Source organism: Castanea sativa, chromosome 1 (assembly GCF_040712315.1).
Source record: "Castanea sativa cultivar Marrone di Chiusa Pesio chromosome 1, ASM4071231v1".
NCBI classification, from domain to species: domain Eukaryota; kingdom Viridiplantae; phylum Streptophyta; class Magnoliopsida; order Fagales; family Fagaceae; genus Castanea; species Castanea sativa.
Window position 1 is genome coordinate 19,919,797 of NC_134013.1, and position 22,800 is coordinate 19,942,596.

At 44.1% G+C, this 22,800-nt stretch overlaps 3 protein-coding genes across 3 annotated transcripts; 1 reads left to right on the forward strand and 2 right to left on the reverse strand.

Moving 5' to 3' along the window:
• The first annotated feature begins 1,233 nt into the window (after positions 1-1,233).
• LOC142622123 (uncharacterized) lies at positions 1,234-1,891 on the forward strand. The gene is made up of 2 exons (XM_075795557.1): positions 1,234-1,329; positions 1,412-1,891. Exons 1-2 carry the CDS (start codon positions 1,234-1,236, stop codon positions 1,889-1,891), a joined length of 576 nt encoding a protein of 191 aa, XP_075651672.1.
• Positions 1,892-2,821: 930 nt separating this feature from the next.
• Positions 2,822-3,466, reverse strand: LOC142622132 (uncharacterized). The gene has a single exon (XM_075795569.1). It carries the CDS (start codon positions 3,464-3,466, stop codon positions 2,822-2,824), a length of 645 nt encoding a protein of 214 aa, XP_075651684.1.
• Positions 3,467-4,594: 1,128 nt separating this feature from the next.
• Positions 4,595-4,921, reverse strand: LOC142622140 (uncharacterized). Its single transcript, XM_075795579.1, has one exon. The coding sequence runs from the start codon at positions 4,919-4,921 to the stop codon at positions 4,595-4,597; it is 327 nt and encodes a 108-aa protein (XP_075651694.1).
• Between the last annotated feature and the right edge of the window lie 17,879 nt (positions 4,922-22,800).

The window sequence follows — 22,800 nt, forward strand, 5'->3', positions numbered from 1 at the left end:
CCCCTGTAGTGGGAAAAGAAGTCGGGTATTCTTTAATTCCAAAGTCTCGAGTGAAGACTAAGGTAGAGTCTTCTCTCTTTCAGGTTCCTGTGAGTTCTTCAACCTAAGGTTCTTTGGGATCCTTTAATCTTGTATCCCAGTCTCCTCTAGGACCCTCTGGGCATACCCGTAGTAAACAAAAGACCATTGGAGACTCTGTAGAGAGAGAAAGAAGGGCAAGGCCTCTTTCCTTCTTTTCGCTTTTTTATTTTGCAGTAGCTTGTCACTGCTATTGCAGTGTCTTTCTCTTTCTCTTTTAACTGATGAGTGACTATTTTCTTCCTTGCAGTCCAAGCGTAAGTCAAACCCCAAGAAAGGCAGGAGTCAATCGTTTAGTGATGATGTGGTATGGCCTTCTTCGTGCTTCTCTCTGTTTGTTCCTACCCCCTTTTGGTACCGTGTACTTACGTATATTTTTCTTCATAGGTGGAGGTACCCCTTCCCACGACTAGCAGGGCTTTGGAGGAAGAAGTGATTACCGTTTCTTCTGTTGGTTTCCCAGGCGTGGAAGAGGAGGCCCCTAGTGGTGGTATACCTGAGGAAACTGGGCAACCAATGCAGGGCATCCAGTTTACTCCGTCTGCTGTTCCCCTGGCTGCTCAAGATCCTAGAGCTTTTCAGCCTCCTGTTTCCCAAGATCCCCAGTCTGAGTAGACTTTCAGTCCCACCAAAACTATGTCACCTGATCCTATGTTAAGCAAAGAACCTTTGGGGGGCGCGTCTCCATCCATACGAGCAGGTGAGCCCCATTCTTCTCTTATAAAAATCTTAATATTTGTTTTTCTTCTATCCCACCTTTTTTTTTTTTTTAAGATTTCTCCTCTTCTCCTCCCCTTTTAGGTCAAACCAGTGCTCGATCTGCCCTTGAGGCCGCTTCTTTGGAATCGGAGGGTTCTGAAGGTGCATGTTGTTCTCCTTTTACTGTGCTTCCTCCCTCCCCCCCTTTTGTGCTTTTCTTTTGCCTTTTCCTTCTTTGGCGAAGCCCCCGGTATTCCTTCCTTTAGCCATTTTGCTAAGGTTTCCTCCCCCTTTCGTGCTAGGTGTTCTCTCACAGAATCTTCCAAGAAATAAGAGGAGCAAGAGGAGGAAGCCCTACCACAGGAAGCCAATAGAAGTCCTTTTTTTTTTTTTTTTTTATTCTTTCTTTTATTACTTTACCTTTTTCTTTCTTAGCTCTATTCTCCCTTTTGAACTATGCCTGCTTCTGCAAGTGTTGACCCAGGTGCTGGAGATCCTGAGCTCGTGGTTCCTGAGGTGGCTGTGGGATCTACTCAGATTGCTGAATCTCAGGCAAGGACCCCTCAAACTATCCAGAAGGTTGACAATTCCCTAATCTTTACAAGTGGAGATGCAACAATGGGGGAGGCTCTAGAAGCAGCTATTTCAGCCTGACTATGGGCTCTCTACCTTCCTGGCCCGCTTTGATCTTTTGGAGTTTAACAACCTCCCTGCAAGCCATTTCCATCGCTTTGGGCCTTCCTATGGCAACTTCTTACGCTTCTCCGTGCCTGTGGAGGGTCTGCCATTGCTGGAGGGGTTGCTCGAGGTCCATGGAGACTTTACCAGTGGTTTTAGGGGAGGTATGTTTCTAGGTAACATTCTGATGGAGCTGCTGTGTGCTGTGCTTATCTCCCTGAGGAACTCCTCCCTTGACTCATTGTTTAAAGAGAAACTTTTGGAATGGAGGGGAGTGGTGCAGGATCTTTTAGAGGCAAAGTTCAACCTGTCCTTCTTGCTGGAGCATTTGCGTTTACTGGCCCACATGCTATTCCAGAGGCGAGTTTTCATGAGTATAGATGCTGAGATTGATGCCTCTGAGGAGGCTCTAACTCGTGCTCACAAGGTCCTGTAGGATTTGAAGGCTAAAAGGCAAAGGGTTCTCTCTCCTTCAACTGCCCCTACCATTTCTCCAAACAGTTCTTTACTGGCCGGCCTTATTCCTTAGCCCCACCTTTTTTTTATTTTTATTTTTTATTTTATCTAGTTCAGATGTGTATTTTCAAACAATTTGGGCTGTATAAGTTTTATCTTTTCCTGTTTAACACTGTTTCTGGCTTTTCTTTCTCATTTTCTATGGTATGGATCTATATTTCTGTTGTCTTTTCTTTCTTTTTTTTGTTTAGGATTGCTTCTATTTCTCAATAGTATATGGATTTAATCTTTTTTTTTTTGGTATACTGTTTTTTTTTTTCCTTTTTGCACTGAGTCCTGGGCCATGGTCCCTATAAGTCTTACTGTAGATCCTGGATCAGGTACGTTGATGATTACTTTACTGCGCAGGTACTGAATTGGGTACATTGGGTTCTCTCTTTCTTTTCCCTTTTTTTCTTTTTTTTAAGAAGTCCAAAATCACGAACCAGGCAGGTCCACTTTTGTCAAATACTGGGTTAGGTATCTCGGGTACTTACTTTTGCCCGTGGTCCCAGGCCATGTACTTGGACTAATTGTGGTGTGGGTCTTGGATCGTGTGCCAGAGTTCTCTCCCTCTTTGTTTTTTGGCATCGGCCTAGGTATCCCCCTCAAGTCTGCCCACATTTGGACTTTGCAATATTTAATTTAGCCATAATTTAAAGGAAATAAAAGAGGTTTCATTGAATCAAAGCATAGTTGCTAATCTAAGGAATACAGAAAGGTTATCAAAGATAGTAAGAAACACATAGCGTCCTTCTATCATGGGTTCCTGGACAAAAGCAAAATTCATGACAAAAGCAAGGAATGATAAAGTACTTAGCGGACTGGAGAAGCAAAAAGGGGGCCCCGGCGTATTGAGATCTTTCCCTTTCTATGCGTAGTACTCTTTCAGCCACTTCCCATTTATGGGCTCTGTCAGGACTATCCCATCTTCCTTTGTGAGGTAGTAATACCCACTATCATGGGCTTCTCTGATGATGTAGGGTCCTTCCCACTTTGAGGCAAATTTGGAGGGTCCTGGGAGGTTTTTTCTTACATGTTCTGTTGTCCTTAGCACCAGCTGCCCTTCAGTGAAAGCCCTTGGGTGTACTGTCTGTGCATACGCCTTAGTCATCCTTTGTTGGTACCTCTGGCTCCTCCTCCTAGCCAGTTCTCTTTCTTCCTCAATCCCTTCCAGATCTGCAAATCTCCTTTCATTATTTGTGTCCTCAGTGTCCTCTTGGCTTTCTTCAAGTACCACTCTTGGTGTGGGGACAACTAATTCTACAGGACTGATGGCCTCTATCCCATAGACTTGGGAGAACGGTGAGAATCCTGTGGCTGTCTTCACGGAGCTTCTACATGCCCAGAGTACATCTGCCAAGTAGTCACTCCATTTTCCCCCATATTTATGCTTCATCTTTTTAAGGATCTTCAGAATCACCCTATTAGTGGCCTTAGCTTGGCCATTTCCTTGTGGGTAGTATGGTGTAGACCTTCCATGTTTTATGCAATACGCCTCAGTCAGGCCCTTCATGTCTTTGTTTATGAACGGGGTCCCATTGTCACTAATCAATCTCCTAGGGATCCCGTACCTTGTAATGATGTGCTCTCGAATGAAGTTTGTCGCAGCTGCTCTAGTGGCCTTTTTCAGAGGGATAACTTCTACCTATTTTGTAAAGTACTCGGTGGCCGCTAGGATCCATATGTAACCATTGAAAAGGGGGTTTATAGGCTCTAAGAGATCAAGCCCCCAAGTGTGGAAAGGCCATGATGTTGTCATGTCCTACAGTACATTTGGGTGCGTATGAATTGCATCTCCAAGTACTTGACAGGCATGCCAAGTTTTGACTAGCTCCTTAGAGTCCCTTTTCATTGTTGGCCAATAGTTCCCCAATAGTAGCAACCACTTGTAGAGTCTTCTTTTTCTTGGGTGACTTCCACAATCACTAGAATGGACTTCCCTGACTACTTCTCTAGCTTCCTTTGGCCCTAGGCATCTTAGGGGATCCCCATTGTACCCCCTTTTGAATAGGATCCCGTTTTGTAAGAAGTACCTGACCGCAAGTTTCTTGAGCTTGTGGGCTAATGTCCTATCAGTTGGTAGGATCCCTTAAGCCAAGTACTCCATCAATGGAGTTCTCCAATCTTCTGTAACAAATACAACATAGCTTTCTTCCTTGTCCATCGAAAGTTGACATCTTTGGCACTTCTCTTGTATAGTCGCTGCCTCTTTATTCATACTTGGCCAGTAGTACCCCATGCATTGTATTCTTCTGTATAAACTGATCTTTTCTACAACCCCGTAGGCTTGGCTATGTAGTTCTTCTAATCTCAACTTTCCTATCTTCTTATTGATACACCTAGATGGGATCCCTCCGAGTAGCCTCTTATACAGCTCTCCTTCTATCTAAGTGTAATCTTTTAGCTCTTTGATGCTCCCTCCATGTCCAGGCCCTTTTATTTTGTCTTTAACCTCATTTCTCCAATCTTGGTGCTCTAGTGCTTCAGAGAACATCCTTCTGAGGACTTTTATGATGGAGTGTTCTTGCCTACTTACCCTTATCAAGGTGTTACTTCCTTTAACTGACATTTGGGATCCCAAGGTAGCTAGGGCATCGGCGAACCTGTTTTCACTCCTCTGGGCGTACTATATACTAAAGGTCTAGAATTCCTGCTCTAGCCTCTGCGCCCAAGTTCTGTAGGTTGCCAAACTCTGCTCTTTTAGTGCAAAATCGCCCTTCACCTGAGAGACTATGAGATTGGAGTCTCCTAAAACTCTCAAGTGCTTTACTCCTATGTTGAGTGCTATAGTCAGCCCAGTCATGTACGCTTCATATTCAGCGGCATTATTTGAGCAGGAGAACCCAAGTTTGAAAGATAAGGGTAAGGTGTCCCCATCTTCACAGCTTAATTCAATTCCCAGTCCTTTCGAGGTTGCTATTGCTAACCCATCAAACCTCATCGACCACTTCTTCCCTGGGAACTCCATCACTGCCACCTCCCCAGGGATCTCCTCGCTTAGTGAACATTCCACATCTCCGAGGAACTAGGCTAGCAGGTTTGCTATGGCTTAGCTTTTGACAGCCTTGGGGGTCTTGACACCTATGTCATACTGAGAAAGCAAGACCAACCACTGTGCTATCCTTCTTGTCAAGAATGGCTGATGAAGGAGTGCCTTTATGAGGTGTGACTTAGTCACCAAAAGGATCTGGTGAGCCGAGAAGTACCACTTCAGCCTTTGGGATGTGTGGACGACCACTAGGCAAGCCTTTTCTATCCTGGGGTACCTGGTATCGGCATCCTTAAGTGTCCTGCTCACGTAGTAAATGGGTTTCTCATTCATCATCATCTTCCTATGCTAGCAGGGCTTTTATTACTTGGGGGTTCGATGCTAAATATAGTAACAAGGGTCACCTAGATACTGGTGCTTGGAGGGTGGGAAGACGATGCATGATCTGTTGGATCCTTTGGAAGGCTTCCTATTGCTCAACTCTCCATGTGACCGAAGCCAACCCTGGCACATACCTCCTGATGTAGGAGACCCTCCCCAAGAAGCTTTTGAGTTCCCTTACAGTTGTAGGCCTTTTCATTGTGGCAATGGCTGTGGCTTTTGCTAGATCCACGCTTATGCCTCTATGATGTACTAGGAACCTAAGGAATTTTTTAGCAGACACCCCGAAGGCACATTTCATGGCGTTCAAGCGTAGTTTGTATTTCCTGCACCTTTCAAAAACTCGTTCAAGCACCTGAAAGTGTCCTGTCCTAATTTTTGATTTCACCACAATATCATCCACATAGTCTTCCATCTCCTTATGCATCATGTCATGGAAGATAGCCGACATGGTTCTCTGGTACGTGGCCCCTGCATTTTTGAGGCCAAAAGGTATCACAGTGTAATAAAAATTCCTAATTGAAGTCTTGAATGCAGTCTTCTCTGCATCTTTAGCAGCCATGCGGATTTGGTTGTACCCACTATACCCATCCATGAATGAAAACATAGAGCTTCCTGCAGTTGAATCCACAAGGAGGTCAAGGTTAGGCAGAGGGAACTCATCTTTTGGACATGCCTTGTTTAGATTGCGAAAGTTTACACAGTAACGAATTTGGCCATTCTTTTTTTTCAAGGGTACAATCTTAGAAAGCCACTTAGGGTGTTGGATGGGCTTGACAAAACTAGCTGCTAGCAACTTCTTGACTTCTTGAGTTATCTGAGCTTCTACATCTATGTGAAAGACCTTGGCTAGCTGGACTACTGGCTTGACTCCTGAATCCACGTTGAGAGAATGGACCATTAGTCTTGGGTCTAGACCAGACATCTCATCATAGGTCCACGCGAACACATCCATGTATTTCTAGAGTAAGGCTTCTAATTGCTCCTTTTCTTGTGCTATTAGTTGACTACTAATAAAAACAGGCTTTTGGGATCCTAGCTTGGCTCCCAAGTTTATTTCTCTTAGTTCCTCTTCAGGATGTATTTGGGCCTCTTTAACTGGTTCCTCTAGGATCTCTTCTTATGCGATCATGCAATCTGGTGGTCTAGGACCCTCCTACATGATGCATTCAGGCTCCGCATGTTCATAAACGATAAATTGACCTTCCTCTAGGTTCTCGCACTACAACACATTCCCTAGATCCTAAGGAGCTGGGTTCCCTATTTTGCCTTTTTCTCTCCAAGTGGTTTCTTAGGTCATGGGTACCCCCTCCTTCCTCTTCTTCTAGGATAGGTGCTCTTAGGGTCCTTAGTGTAGGGCTTTCATCATCTGGTTCCAACTCATCATAAAACATTATTTCCACGAAGTTCACCTCCCCTTGGCTGAAAGGGTTGTGGTTGGCAGGGATCCTTACGGGCTTCCCATTCAATCTCCCTTTAACACATTGATGGTACGTGGATGGGAAAAAGCGGTGTTTGTGGAACCATGGGCGCCCCAACAATACATGGTAGGAAACCTCCAAATTGGTCACATGAAATCTTGTTAAGGCTACTATAGGTCCTACTCTTAAAGCTAGCTGCACATATCCTTTAGTCGATTCTGCTGATCATCCAAATCCTATTATCTCCATGGAGCCCCAGGATCCTTCTACCAATTAGTCCCACGACTTCCAGGGTACTTAGGGCTATGAGGCTGAGTGACGCTCCTGTGTCTACCAATGCTCTTCTAACCTGGACACCATTTATGGTGGCCATTAGATAAAGGGGTTCACGGTGGTCTGGATGCTCAACTTTCATGTCCTCATCAGTGAAGGTTATTGCATTGGTTGTTTCTAAGTAAGCTCGACTAGCATGGGACTTTGCTGTGAAATATTCCATTCTAGAATCTGCTGCTATACTCATGAGGGACTCTGTGGCCACTCTTCTTGCTTCTGGTCCGAATCCCAGCTGGTTGAATAGCGACCTGAACTTAGGGTTCTTCTGTAGAGTCCTGACTGTGCTTGGGTGGAAGGATCCTTCAGGTTCTTCTGATTCTACTGGGTTTCCATAGATCACCACGGCCACCACCCCCTTTCCTTTGTGGTAAGGTAGGGGGTTTCTTTGCACTTCTGGCTCCTTTTGAGTGAGCTCCAAGGTTCCCTCCCTTAGCTTCTTGTGAAAAAGCCTACGAAGGGTCCAGTAGTCCTTGGTGGAGTGCTTGACATAATTATGAATTCTGCAAAACAAGGGGTTCTTCCTTTCTTCCTTAGTTGATGGCCTGGACATGGTAAATGGCCTAACAATTCCATCCCCAATCCATTTGTCCAGGACATGATTCAATTCCTCTATGGTACATGGGATTACTGGTGATTCCTCGAACACTTTCCCGTCAGGCCTCTTCCTTTTTTCACCCACTGATGTTTTCATGGCATGGGGTACTGGCACCTTCTTTATCCTCATGGTCTGTGCTGTCCTTCTAGTTCTTTGCAGCAAGTCTGCAAACTGGGTTATGCATAAATTCTCGAGGTTAAGCCTATAGTCAAAGAGCATGTTGGATATATAGGTTTCCACTAGCTCTTTCTCTTTGTGGTCTCCATAGTAGTCTAGGGAGACATCTTCAAATCTCTTAATGAATTAGACGGGATCTTTTCCAGGCCTTTACCTCACCATTTGAAGGCTTTGGAAGGTGACCTTGTCTTCACCCGAGTAATATTTCGCGCAAAACCTCTCCATCATTTCATCTCAGGTCTTGACGGACCCAGGTTTCAGCGTGGTATACCATGTATATGCTCTATCTACAAGGGACTCAGCAAACTCCCTTAGGCACAGTTCTCTGTCCCCTGCGTACGGGCCCTTAGTGTGGATAAACCTGCTCACGTGTTCCACAGCACTTCTGTTCCTCCCATTAAAAGGATAGAACTTTGGGGGTTCATATCCTTTGGGATATGGCTTGTCAAGGAGCTCTGGTGGGAACAAGGGATCCCGGGAAAATTGTTTGGGAATCCTTAAAAGCTTTTCTCTTTCCTACTCCAAACGAGCACTAACATCTGCCAGCGTTAGGTACTGAGGGTTGGCTCCCCTTCCTATTGTTGACCCTCCTTTTGGTTGGGCTCTGTCTTAGTTGACCACAGGGGGAACATTATCCCTGATTTCCTGTGTCTTGCCTTTTTTAAGGAGGTGAATCTCTTGCTGCAAATCCTTCAGCATCTTTGTCATTCCAGTCATGGGGTCTGGCTCTTGTCCTGCGTGCCTTTGTTCCACCAGAGGCACCTCGTTCCTCTGTTTAGAGGCTACTTCGTTTTCTCCTACGGGTTCAGATGCCATAGGCGGCACATTGGTACCTTTACTGTTCCTTGCTCTTAGAGTCATGCTCTGCGAAGGGACTGCTTTTTCCCTCTTCTTTACCCAGTTCCCAGTGGAGTCATCAAAATGTGAGAGTCGGTTTTGGACTGTGTCTAGGCCCAAGCTCAAGCAAGAACCCCGAGGCCCTCTTTGTTGTAATTTGAAGGGACTGGGCTTGGTTTACCGTAACTAAATGGGCTGTTTACAAACCAAGTGGTGCACAGGGCAAGGTTCCTACAATATGTATACACTAGCAAGCGAGAATATATATATTGAACGATAAGAAAACAACAAAGGAAGGCAATGTAATAAAGAAACACGCAAAATAATTGTTAGGGATCCTCAAATCAATAAGAAATACTCCATTAGTTTTCTTAATTATGGATTACAATGTGCTCACTAAAACATGATACAAGGTCCAAATAAGCTCAAAAATTACAGACTTTGATGGTTGTCTAAGCCTCTAAGACTTGCAAAGTTTGAATACTTTTGAATCCAAGTATGTACTATAGTGGTTGTTTCTCGGATACTGAGAGATATTTCTTTATTTTCTTAGAATTTTGACAGAGATTTGTGATTCTATTATGATTTCACTATTGCTGAATCGTGTCCTTCACTGTTGCTGCTTCTTCCTTTTATAGCATCACCTCAGGCTCCGAGGTACCACTGGTTCCCTCTCTTTACTTCCCTGGATAACAGAGCCTGTAATGTGCCAGTAGCTTTGGTGGCCAACCCATTCCATGTTTCTCATAGTTCTCTTTTTTTGGTGCTTTTCCTTCAAAAGTCCATTGCTGACCTTCCATTCTAAGATGTCTTCGGGGGAGCTGACCTTCAACTTTGCTTCCTCCAAGGTTTCTCTATCTTCCCTTTTTTAGACTTAGCCTTTTCGCCGCCCCTTTTTTTTGTTATTTTTCCCAGTGAGCCACGTCCTTTTTTGCCAAGTCAAAGGTTTTCCCAGCTACTTCCTTTTATAGCTCTTCTTTCTGGGTTCCCCGAGGTACCGGCCTTTGCTCATGAGTTGTTGCTCTCCAAGCCCTCTGGCTCTGTGTTGCATCACTGAGTGCTCAAGAAGGATATATCTGTCCTTCGTTCCTTGTGCCTTTTGGTTCCTCTTTTGAGTTGTCTTAATCCCACTTTGGCCGTGCTGCACGCCCTAGAGATCCCAAGCCCTTGGTAGTCTTCGGGATCCCGGCTTAGCTCTTTCTACTAGACTCTCCTTGGTCCTCTGATCCCGGCAGGCTAAGCCATTTTCTTTTTTTCCATTTGTTTCATGGTTCCTAAAACCTGCCCCTTCATGGATCTTGGGCCTCAAATCCATCGGGCCTACCATCCTTTTTCTTTTGTGAGCCCAATCCCTTTTTTTCTCAATTTTACTTTCCATGGGTTGGCCCAATGTGCTATTTCTTTGGGCCATGTGTCATGATTTTTTAGACCTCAACAAAGTGCAAAAGAACCCCTTGCCCATCCACAAAGGGAAAGGCGTGGTGGCTGCGGTGATCCATGGGAACCCAGTAAAAGCAGAAGAATTTGGAGGATTCTTCCACCCAAGCACAGTTAAGACTCTCCAGAAGAACCCTAAGTTCAGATCTCTATTCAACCAGCTGGGATTTGGACTAGAAGCAAGAAGGGTGGCCACAGAGTCCCTCATGAGCATAGCACCAGATTCAGGAATGGAATGTTTCACGGCAGAGTCCCATGCTAGTCGAGCTTACTTGGAAACAACCAATGCAATAACCTTCACTGATGAGGACATGGAGGTTGAGCATCCAGACCACCGTAGACCCCTTTATCTAATGGCCATCATAAATGGTGTCCAAGTCAAAAGAGCATTAGTAGACACAGGGGCGTCACTCAACCTCATAGCCTTGAGTATCCTGGAAGCCGTGGGCCTGACTGGCAAGAGGATCCTAGGGGCTCCCATGGAGATAACAGGATTTGGAGGATCAACAGAATCAACTGAAGGATATGTGCAGTTGGCCTTAAGAATAGGACCAATAGTGGCCCTGACAAGATTCCATGTGATCAATTCAAAGGTGTCCTACCACGTACTGTTGGGACGCCCATAGCTCCATAAACACCGCCTTATTCCATCCACGTACCTTCAATTTGTTAAAGGGAGAGTGAACGGGAAGCCAGTAAGAATCCCTGCCAACCATAACCCCTTCAGCCAAGGGGAGGTGAACTTTGTGGAAATAATGTTCTATGAGGAGCTGGAACCAGATGATGAGAACCCTACGCCAAGGACCCCAGGAGCACCTATCCTAGAAGAAGAAGAAGGAGGAGGTACCCGTGACTTGAGAAACCTTTTGGAAAGGAAAAGGAAAAAGAGGGAGCCTAGCTCCTCAGGATCCTGGGAATGTGTTTTAGTGTGAGAACCTGGAAGAAGGTTGATTTATCGTTTGTGAAGCTGCGCGGGGCCTGAATGCATCATGTAGGAGGGTTCTAGACCGCCAGATTGTATGATAGCCCAAGAAGAGATCCTAGAGGAACCAGTTAAGGAGGTGAAAATTCAGCCTGAAGAAGAATTAAGGGAAATCAACTTGGGAGCTGAGCTGGGATCTCAGAAGCCTGTTTTCATTAGTAGTCAGCTGACACCACAAGGAAAGGAGCGATTAGTAGCCTTACTCTAGAAATACATGGATGTGTTTGCATAGACCTATGATGAGATGCCTGGTTTGGATCCAGGACTGGTAGTCCATTCTCTTAACGTGGACCCGGGAGTCAAGCCAGTAGCCTAGCCAGCCAAGGTCTTTTACACTGATGTAGAAGCTCAAATAACTCAAGAAGTCAAGAAGTTGCTAGCAGTTGGTTTTATCAAGCCCATCCAGCACCCTAAGTGGCTTTCTAACATAGTACCTGTGAAGAAAACAATGGCCAAATCTGTTGCTGTGTGGACTTTCGCAATTTAAACAAGGCATGTCCAAAAGATGAGTTCCTTCTGCCTAATATTGATCTCCTTGTGAATTCAGCTGCAAGAAGCTCTATGTTTTCATTTATAGATGGGTATAGTGGACACAACCAAATCTGCATGGCTGCCAAAGATGCAGAGAAGACGGCAGTCAGGACTCCAATTGGGAATTTTTATTACACTATGATGCCCTTTAACCTCAAAAATATAGGGGCCATGGACCAGCGAACCATGGCGGCTATCTTCCATGACATGATGCATAAGGAGATGGAAGACTATGTGGATGATATTGTGGTGAAATCAAAAACTAGGACAGGACACCTTCAGGTACTTGAACAAGTTTTTGAAAGGTGCATGAAATACAAACTACGCATGAACCCCATGAAATGTGCCTTCAGGGTGTCTGCTAAAAAATTCCTTGGGTTCCTAGTACATCACAGAGGCATAAGCGTGGATCCAACAAAAGCCATAGCCATTGCCACAATGAAAAGGCCTACAACTGTAAGGGAACTCAAAAGCTTCTTGAGGAGGGTCTCCTACATCAGGAGGTTTGTGCCAGGGTTGGCTTCAGTCACAAGTGGTTTATCCAAACTTTTGAAAAATGGGACTAAGTTCACTTGGAGAGCTGAGCAATAGGAAGCCTTCTAAAGGATCCAACAGATCATGAATCGTCTTCCTACCCTTGTTGCTATATTTAGCATCAAATTCCCAAGTAATTGGAACCCTGCTAGCATAAGAAGATGACGATGGGAATGAGCGACCCATTTACTACGTGAGTAGGACACTTAAGGATGCTGAGACCAAGTACCTCAGGATAGAGAAAGCCTGGCTAATGGTTATCTACGCATCCCAAAGGCTGAAATGATATTTCTCAGCTCATCAGATCCTTTTGGTGACAAAGTTCCACCCCATAAAGGCACTCCTTCATCAACTTCTCTTGACGGGAAGGATAACACATTGGCTGGTTTTGCTTTCTCAGTATGACATAGGCATCAGGACCCCCAAGGCTGTCAAAAGCCAAGCCATAGCAGATCCGCTAGCCCAGTTCCCCAGGAATGAGGAATGTTCGCTAAGTGAGGAGATCCCTGGGGAGGTGGCAGTGATAGAACTCCAGGGGAAGAAGTGGACGATGAGATTTGATGGGTTAGCAACGACAACCTCAAATGGACTGGGAATTGTATTAAGTTATGAAGATTAGGACACCCTACCCTTATCTTTCAAGCTTGAGTTTTCCTGTTCAAATAACGCCGCTAAATATGAAGCATACTTGACTGGGTTGACCGTAGCACTCAGCATAGGAGTAAAGCACATGAGAGTTTTAGGAGACTCCAATCTTGTAGTCTCTTAGGTGAAAGACGATTTTGCGTTAAAAGAACAGAGTTTGGCAGCCTACAGAACTTGGGCGTAAAGGCTTGAGCCGGAATTTCAGACCTTCAGTGTAGAGTACGCCCAGAGGAGTGAAAATAGGTTTACCGATGCACTAGCAACCTTGGGATCCCAAATGCCAGTTAAAGGAAGAAACACCTTGATAATGGTAAGTAGGCAAGAACACTCCATCATAGAAGTCCTCAGAATGATGTTCTCTAAAGAACTGGAGCAGCAAGATTGGAGAAATGAGGTTAAAGAAAAAATAAAAGGGTCAGGACGTAGAGGGAGTATCAAAGAGCTAAAAGATTACACTCTGATAGAGGGAGAGCTGAATAGGAGGCTACCCAGAGGGATCCTGTCCAGATGCATCAATGAAAAAGAAGGAAAGCTGAGATTGGAAGAGCTACATAGCCAAGTCTGTAGGGCCGCGGAAAGGATCAGTTTGTATAGAAGGATGTAGCGCATGGGGTACTACTGGCCAAACATGAACAAAGAGGCTGCAACTATACAGAGAAAGTGTTAAGGATGTCAACTCTCAGTGGACAAGGAAGAAAGCTATGTCGTGTTTGTCGCAGAAGATTGGAGGACCCCATTCGTAGATTACTTGATTCAAGGGACCCTACCAGCTGAGAGAACATTGGCTCACCAGCTCAAGAAGCTTGTGGTCAGGTACTTCTTACAAAATGGGATCCTATTCAAAAGGGGTACAGCGAGGATCCCCCAAGATGCTTAAGGCCAAGGGAAGCCAAAGAAGTAGTCAGGGAAGTCCATTCTGGTGATTGTGGAAGTCACCCAGGAAAAAGAAGACTCTACAAGCAGTTGCTACTACTAGGGTATTATTGGCCAACAATGAAAAGGGACTCCAAGGAACTAGTCAAAACTTGTCATGCCTGTTAGGTACTTGGAGATGCAATTCATACCCACCCAAATGTGCTGCAAGATATGACAACACCATGACCTTTCCACACTTGGGGGCTTGATCTCATAGGGACTATAAACCCCCCTCCAATGGTTACATATGGATCCTAGTGACCACCGAGTACTTTACAAAATGGGTAGAAGCTATCCCTTTGAAAAAGGCCACTAGAGCAGCCATAACAAACTTCATTCGAGAGCACATCATTACAAGGTTTGGGATCCCCAAGAGACTGATCAGTGCCAATGGAACCCCGTTCATAAACAAAGACATGAAGAGCCTGATTGAGGCGTATTGCATCAAGCATGGAAGGTCTACACCATACTACTCACAAGGAAATGGCCAAGCTGAGGCCACTAATAGGGTGATTCTGAAGATCCTAGAAAAGATTAAGCATGAGTATGAGGGAAAATGGAGTGACTAGGAATGGCAACAGTTTAGGTTCGGGCTGGGTTTTTCGATACCCAGACCTGACCCGCGGGCTCGGATCCGCAACCCAGACCTGGCCCGATTATTAAATGGATTTTTTTTACGGGCTCTAAACCCGCCCTGTGGGGCCCCACGGGCCCCGTCCAGCCACTTTTGGCACTATTCAGAAGCCCAATTCGATCCAATAAAAAAAAATTACATCCATAGAAATCACAACCACAAACTGTTTCACAAACATAAACAGAAATACAAATCACACCCATAAAAAAAATATATACAAATCACAAAAAAACTATTTTCAATCTTCATTATGATAAATCAAGTTTTACTATCAGACACTAGATAGATTATAACATTTAAATTTAAATAAGAAAGAACATTGCTCTGTGTGTGCGTGTGCCGGTCCTTAAACCATTGACCCTTTTGGTTCGCATTCATCACATAAAGCCAACAGAACACCAAATAAAAGAAATGGAATCATCAATTGAAAAATAGCTCTCATATTAGAAATGTATTGTACAGGTATCTGAATCCAAACTGAACTACATGTGAGACAACACAGTATAGAACTAAAACGGTGCTACTTCACAAGGATAATCACTCCGTGGCTAAAATAAATTAAAAAAAAAAAAGAGGATTTGGAGGCTCTATGTTGCGAGTTGAAGCAACGAAGAGATGGGATCATTGAGAGGCTCTATGTTGTGACGACGCCATTTCAATCTCGCTGTCGGATTTGCGATGAAGATGATGGTGTAACACCGGACCCGTTCCGGGTTTTTTTTTTTTAAATCCATATCCGACCCTATTATTTATCAGACCGGGTAAAATCTGGCCCATTAGGGTCGGGCTAGGCCGAGTACCCGCAGGTCGGGCTTTTATTGCCATCCCTAGAAGTGACCGCCTGGCAAATGTACTCTGGGCATGCAGGAGCTTTGTGAAGATAGCCACAGGATTCTCACCGTTCTCCCTAGTCTATGGGACAAAAGACATCAATCTTATGGAATTAGTTGTCCCTACCCCAAGAGTAGTACTTGAAGAAAGCCAGGAGGACACCGAGGACACAAACAATGAGAGGAGATTGGCAAATCTGGAAGGGGTAGAGGAAGAAAGAGAACTGGCCAGTAGGAGAAGCTAGAGGTACCAACAAAGGATGACTAAGACATATGGACAGACAGTACACCCAAGGGCTTTCACTGAAGGGCAGTTGGTGCTGAGGACAGCAGAACACGTAAGAAGAAACCTTTCAGGACCCTCCAAATTTGCCCCAAAGTGGGAAGGACACTACATCATCAGAGAATCCCACGATAGTGGGTATTACTACCTCGCAAAGGAAGATGGGACAATCCTGACAGAGCCCATAAATGGGAAGTGGCTGAAACAGTACTATGCATAGAAGTATGCTAAGTACTTCATCATTCTTTGATTTTTGTCATGAATTTTTTTTTAAGTAGTTTTGTCCGGGAACCCATGATAGAAGGACGCTCTGTGTTTCTTACTATCTTTGATAACCTTTTTGGTTTCCTTAGATAGCAACTATGCTTTGATTCAATGAAATCTCTTTTATTTCCTTTAAATTATGGATAAATCAAATATTGCAAAGTCTAAATGAGGGCATACTTGAGGGGGGATACTAGGGCCAATGCAAAAAAAAAGGGAGAGAACCTTGGTACACAACCCATGACCCACACCACAATTAGTCCAAAATACATGGCCTGGGACCATGGGCAAAAGTAAGTACCCAGGATACCTAGCCTAGTATTTGACAAAAGGGGACCTGTCTGGTTCATGATCTAGGACTTTAAAAAATAAAATAAAAAAAAGGGAGAAAAGAAAGAGAGCACCTAATGTACCTAGTTCAGTACCTACGCAGTTAAACAACCACCAGGGTACCTGATCCAGGACCTACAGTAAAACTTGTAAGGACCATGGCCCAGGACTCAGCAAAAAAAAGAGAAGTAAGAAAAGCAGTATACAATAGAGAAGAACAAATCCACATACTATTAAAAGATAGAAGTAGTCTTGAAAAAAAAAAAACACAAATTCAGATCCATGTCACAGAAAATAAGGAAGAACAAGCCAGAAATAGTGTTCGACAGGAAAAGATAAAGCTTATACAACCTAAATTTTTTGAAAAAAAATATATACACATCTGAACTAGCTAAAAATAGAGGGAGCTAAGGAATAAGCCCGACCAGCAAAAAACTGTTTGGAGAGATAGCAGGAACAACTGAGGAAGAAAGGAATTTCTACTTTTTAACCTTCAACTCCTGCAAAATCTTGTGGGCACGAGCCAAATGCTCCAATAAGAAGGACAGGTTGAACTTTGCTTCTAAAAGATCCTGCATCACTCCCCTCCATTCCAAAAGTTTTTCCTCAGATAAAGAGTCGAGAGAAGAATTCCTTAAAGAAATCAACACAGCATATAGCAGCTCCATTAGGATGTTGCCCAAGAACACACCTCCCCTGAACCCCTTGGTAAAATCTCCATGGACCTTAAACAACCCTTCCAACAATGGCAGACCCTCCACAAGCACAGAAAAACGCAAGAAGTTACCGTAGGGAGGCCTAAAGTGATGGAAGTGACTAACAGGAAGGCTATTGAACTCCAAAAGATCAAAGCGGGCCAGGAAAGTAGGGAGCCCTGAGTCAGGATCTGAAACAGTCACCGCTAGAGCCCTACCCATTGTTGTACCTCCATTCGTAGGGAACAAGGAGCTTTCAGCACTCTGGGTGGTCTGAAGGATCCCTGCCTGAGATTCAGCAACCTGAGCAGACTCTACAGCTACTCCAAGAAGTATGGGCTCAGGACCTCTAACACCTGTGTCAAGGCCTACAAAAGCAGACATAGTTCAGAAAAGGGGAAAGGGCCAAGGAAGAAAGGTAAAAAAAAAGGGGGGGGGGAACCTGTATCAGCTTCCTGTGGTGGGGCTTCCTCCTCTTGCTCCTCTGATTGCTTGGAAGACTCTGTAAGAGAACATACAGCACGTTGAAGAAAGGGTGAGGAAACCTTAGCAAAATGGCTAATGGAAGGAAAGGATACTAGGGGCTTCGCCATAGGAGGAAAAGGCAAGGGAAAAGCACAAAAGGGGGGAAAGAGGAGGCAGCACAGTAAAAGCAGGACAATACACACCTCTAGAACCCTCTGATTCCAAAGAAGAAGCAGCCTCAGGGCCAGATCGAGCACTGGTCTGACCTGGAAGGGAAAGAGAAAAAGGGAAATCTAACAAAAATAATAATAAAAGAAGGACAAGATTAAGCGTTTTTATAAGAGAAGAATAGGGGCTCACCTACTTGAATGGATGGAGACGCGCCCCCCAAGGGTGCTTTATTTAACATAGGATCAGGTGACACAGTTTTGATGGGACTAAAAGTCTGCTCAGGCTGGGGATCTTAGGAAATAGGGGGCTGAGAAGCTTCAGGATCCCGGGTAGCTAGGGGAATAGCGGACAGAATAAACTAGACACCCTGCATTGGCTGCCCAGTTTCCTCAGTTACACCACCACCACTGGCCTCATCTTCTACTCCTGGGAAACGAGCAGAAAGAGAAGTAACCATTTCTTCCTCCAAAGTCCTGCTAGTTGTGGGAGGGGGTACCTCCACCTGCAAAAAAAATATACATAAGTACACAATACCAAAAAAGGGTGGAAACAGACAGAGAGAGGCACGAAGAAAGCCATACCACATCATCACCAGAAAATTGACTCCTGCCTTTCTTGGGGTCTGACTTGCACTTGGACTGCAAGAAAGAAAATAGTCACTCATTAATCAAAGAGAAAAAGGAAGACACTGCAACAATAGTGATAAGCTACTGCAAGATAAAAGAGAGAAGAAGGAAAGAGGCCTTGCCCTTCTCTCTCTCTATACAGAGTCTCCAATGATCTTTTGTTTACTATGGGTACGCCCAGAGGGTCCCAGGGGAGGCTGGGGTACAAGATCAAAGGATCCCAAAGAACCTTGGGCTGATGAACTCACAGAAACCTGAGGGAGAGAAGACTCTACCTTGGTCTTCACTCGAGACTTTGGAATTAAAGAACACCTAACTTTTTTTCCTACTGTAGGGGAACTCACTCTCTCGGATTCCTCAAAAATTACCAATAGCTTCTGGGACCTTGCAGTCTTTCTCTTCTTGGTTTCAAAGCCAGTCTCGGCACCCTCAACACCTTCCTCGAGTTTAGCTTGCTTGACCTTTTCCTGCTTAATCTATTTCTCTTTACCTTTACCTACGAGGGTAGCAGCACCAATTGCCTCTACTGTCCCTTTTTTAATTGGCACCCCAGAAGAAGCACCAACAATGAGGTCACATTCGGACAAATTTTCTGAAAAATCCTGTGCATAGCACACCCAACCACCCCTAGAGGCATGCCACTCTGCAAACCCTGTCTTGCTGCTTATGGCAGCAGATACAATACCAGCAGTGGGAAGGGATAGGTGCCTGTTAGTAGTAGGAGCAAAAAGAATATCAGGATTGAGAACTCTCTCAATCTTGTCAGAACCAACATAATCAACAAAAGATTTTTGTACTCGTCTCCAATAGCCAGCAAAACCATTACAAGCAAAGACTCCCTTCTGGGAGTTGGGAACTACAAACTGAGGACTTCTCCGCGACCAATAGGAGAAGGCCTGAAGCCTAAGGAATGGATCCAACGAAGGGAGAGTGGGTACTATATCCTTGAATACTAGAGGAATGTCTTGATAGAAACCAAATTGCCGAAGTACCCGGTGTGCTGAGTAATGTGTGTATCTAGGGCCACTTGAAAAGGGCATCAGAAGCCATGAGGGGCTAACACAAGCTAAATAAGCCAAACTGCCTTCATCGCCCTAGCCCAAATCAAATGTGTTCCCTGGAGAAGTGAGAAAAGGAGCTAAAACAGAGTCACAAGCAAACCCAGGGCTGAACTCCCGGGGAGAACGCCATCTTAAATGCCCTGCCTAATCAAAAAGCTCAACTAGGTTAAGGCCGCCTCCTTTCAGACTAGCCCAACAAAAAATAATTGGATGGCTATCAGTCGAACATCCATAAAGACCTTTAATTACATCAGGGGATCCCTGGAACTTATCTTTTACAAACTTCAAATTTCTACACTTTGCTAAAGTAACTAAAGAATGATCCCACATGAATACCTAAAGAATAGCACAGTGGAGAGAGGAGGTGATCGCATAACAAGAGTCGCCTTCAACTTCGTCTCCATGAAACTGATCCAGTTGAGAATAAACGTGGCCCAAGAACATGGGGGCTAGAGGATACCGAGCACCTTAGGCCAATCTGATGGCCAATGGGAAGAAGACGGACTTGACCCTATATCCGGGGAACTCACTAAACAAAAATTTACTAAGCCAGAGCGTTAGGAACCCAGCTCGCCTGACAGCTTTGTCTTTCTCTCGCAAAAGATGCATAACCCATTTGCCTATTCTGGCTAGTTTCCCACCGGAAGAAGCAGTACGCCCACCAAAATGGCTAAACAATTTGTCTTCCACCTCGAGATCCTCATCGGAAAGACTGATATCAAAGGGATTCTCATCTCCAAACACCGGGAGAAGGAAATTGTTAACCACATCCTCCAAGGTGATGGTAAGTTCACCAACCGAAAAACAAAGTATGAAGAAAAGGACACCAACGGTGTACCAAATGCCTGAGGCCTTTAGCATTCTGAAACTTTCAAGGTTCTTGGAAATTGCCATTGCCCTCAGGATCCCGATGCATTCCAGACAACCCACAAACTCCTCATCAGCAAGCTCCCTATCTACCCAAATGGGCCGACCAATGACCCTCACAAGGACAAAATCAAAGAAAATGGGGACCACCTCTCGAGATCCTCGCCTAATATGGAGGTCCAAAATCTCCCTTGGATCGGGGACCTGAGCAAAACTGGCAAAACCTGCCTGACCAGAGAATACCCAGTCGTAAGGAGACGGAGGGGCCTCACCATGAGACACCACAAGGAAGAATAGGTTGGGAGTGTACCAGGGGTCCCGTAAAGGAAAAGCTAGATGCTCTACGAGCCCCTGCGACTCACCTTGCGCAGAACTAGAGGAACTCTCGCCCTCAGAATGGCTGGGGGTACGCTACCTCCTTTTTCGAGAGGAAGAGGAAGCCATCAAAGCAGCAAGTGTGCTAGGGAATAGCAAAGTCAAAGGGATGAGAAACACGGAACAGGAAGACAAAGAAGCAGATTGACTGTAAGAAAGAAGATAAGCTTAAAGATGGAAAGGTCAAGGAAGTAAAGGGAAAATGAGAAAAAATTGCAATAATAATGCAAAGAGCTGTTGGAAGAAGATGATGTATGGAAAGGTGAGTTGCCAAAATTTAATTTCAAGGAGAAAGTTATTGGCAGTTATTAATGGGAGTTACGGGGAACGTGAAAAGTGGGTAGAGGAAGTTTTTTCACTCTAAAAATTAACTGCCACGTCCTGTGCAAAGGGGGGAAGTTATAAAAGAGAGAAACGCAACGTGCAAAGAAGATCAGGATACCCAAAATCAGCAAGAAATCAGGATCCTAAAAGAAGAGAGAAGTGAACCTGAGGATAATTAAAATAGTGAAGAACTAAAACTCTGTGTTACTCACGCATAGGCTGCAGGCAACCCACGAGCTCGGGGAGCTAAATGTTAAGGTCTAAAAAATCATGACACAAGGCCCAAAGAAATAGCACATTAAGCCAACCCATGGAAAGTAAAATTTAAAAAAGGGGGTTGAGCTCACAAAAGAAAAGGATGGTAGGCCTAATAGATATAAGGTCCAAGATCCATGAAGGGGCAGGTTTTAGAATCCATGAAATAAAGGGGAGAAAGAAAAAGGCCCAGCCTGCCAAGATCAGAGGACTAAAGAGAGTCCAATAGAAGGAGCTGGGCTAGGGATCTCAGAGACTGCCAAGGGCTTGGGATCCCTAGGACGTGCAGCACAAGCCAAAGAGGGGTTAAGACAGCTCAAAAGGGGAACCAAAAGGCACAAGAAACAAAGGACAGATATGTCCTTCTCAAGCACTCAGTGATGAAGCGCAGAACCAGAGGGCTTGGAGAGCAACAACTCATGAGCAAAAGGCTAGTACCTTGGGGAACCCAGAAAGAAGAACCATAAAGGAAAGTAGCTGGGAAAACCTTCGACTTGGCAGGGAAGGATTTGGCTCACTGGGAAAAAATGACAAAAAGGAGGGGCAGCTAGAAGGCTAAGTCTGGAAAAAGGAAGATAGAGAAGCCTTGGAGGAAGAGAAGCTGAAGGTCAGCTCCCCCGAAGACCCCTTAGAATGGAAGGTTAGCAAGGGGATTTTAGAGAAAATGCACCAAAAGAAGAGAACTATGAGAAACAAGGAATGGACCAGCCACCAAAGCTGCTGGCACGCTATGGGCTCTGTTACCTAGGAAAGCAAAGAGAGGGAACCAGTGGTACCCCAGAGCCCTAAGGTGATGCTATAAAAGGAGGAAGCAGCAACAGTGAAAGGCATTATTGAGCAATAGTGAAATCATAATAGAATCATTGAGAAAACTCTGTCAAAACTCGAAGAAAATAGGGAAATATCTCCCGGTATCCCAGAAACAACCACTATAGTATATACTTAGATTCAAAATGATTCAAACTTTGCAAGTCTTAGAGGCTTAGATAGCCATCTAAGTCTATAATTTTTGAGCTTATTTGGACCTTGTATCATGTCTTAGTGAGCAAATTGTAATCATAATTAAGAAAACTAATGGAGTATTTCTTATTGATTTGAGGATCCCTAACAATTATTTTTGTGTGTTTCTTTATTATATTGTCTTCCTTTGCTGTTTTCTTGTCGTTCAAAACATATATTCTCACTTGCTAGTGTATACGTATTGTAGGAACCTTGCCCTGTGCACCACTTGGTTTGTAAACAACCCATTTAGCTGAGGTAAACCAAGCCCAGTCCCTTCAAACTACAACAAGAGGGCCCTGGGGTCCTTGCTTAAGCTTGGGCCTAGACACCGTAAAAAAAGTGACCCTCACAAAGTACAATCAGAATACAAATTAATTTATATTTGTAGTCTAATTTGCACAATGTTTCCAATTTAATTTTCACAATTTTGGTGCAAAGTGACTCACTCATAATATTCAATACAAAAGCTGAGATGACCACCTCACTCACCTAGATAATATCACCTCATAATCACTAGTGTTAAATGTTTCCCTACGTAAGCACATGTTACAACTTTATAAATAGGACAAAGTTGGGCAACAAACTTAGTTGTAGCCTAATACTACAATTTCACTTAATATATTTTTATTGGATATAAATTTTGAAAAATCCGCCATTAGATTATATTTCTTCTTATATCCTCCATCAATAGCCATGTTATCGATTAAATGTTTAAATTTCAATTTTTTGTAATATAAAATTATGCACAATAAATAAATATATGAATCAAATAGTAAATACATTCGATTGACACAAAATTTGACATATATGTTGAAAACATAAAAAAAATGCAATCCAACAATTTGTAGTCTTGTTGATTTTTTTAGTGAAAGTTATAGTCTTAGGCTA

Excerpts from the sequence above, each read along its gene's own strand:
- LOC142622132 (XM_075795569.1), bottom strand. The coding sequence starts at position 3,466 with ATGAAGGGCCTGACTGAGGCGTATTGCATAAAACATGGAAGGTCTACA.
- LOC142622123 (XM_075795557.1), top strand. The coding sequence starts at position 1,234 with ATGCCTGCTTCTGCAAGTGTTGACCCAGGTGCTGGAGATCCTGAGCTC. Across the intron at positions 1,330-1,411 it reads CTCAGATTGCTGAATCTCAG|AAGCAGCTATTTCAGCCTGA; the intron begins GCAAGGACCCCT and ends GGGAGGCTCTAG.
- LOC142622140 (XM_075795579.1), bottom strand. The coding sequence starts at position 4,921 with ATGGAGTTCCCAGGGAAGAAGTGGTCGATGAGGTTTGATGGGTTAGCA.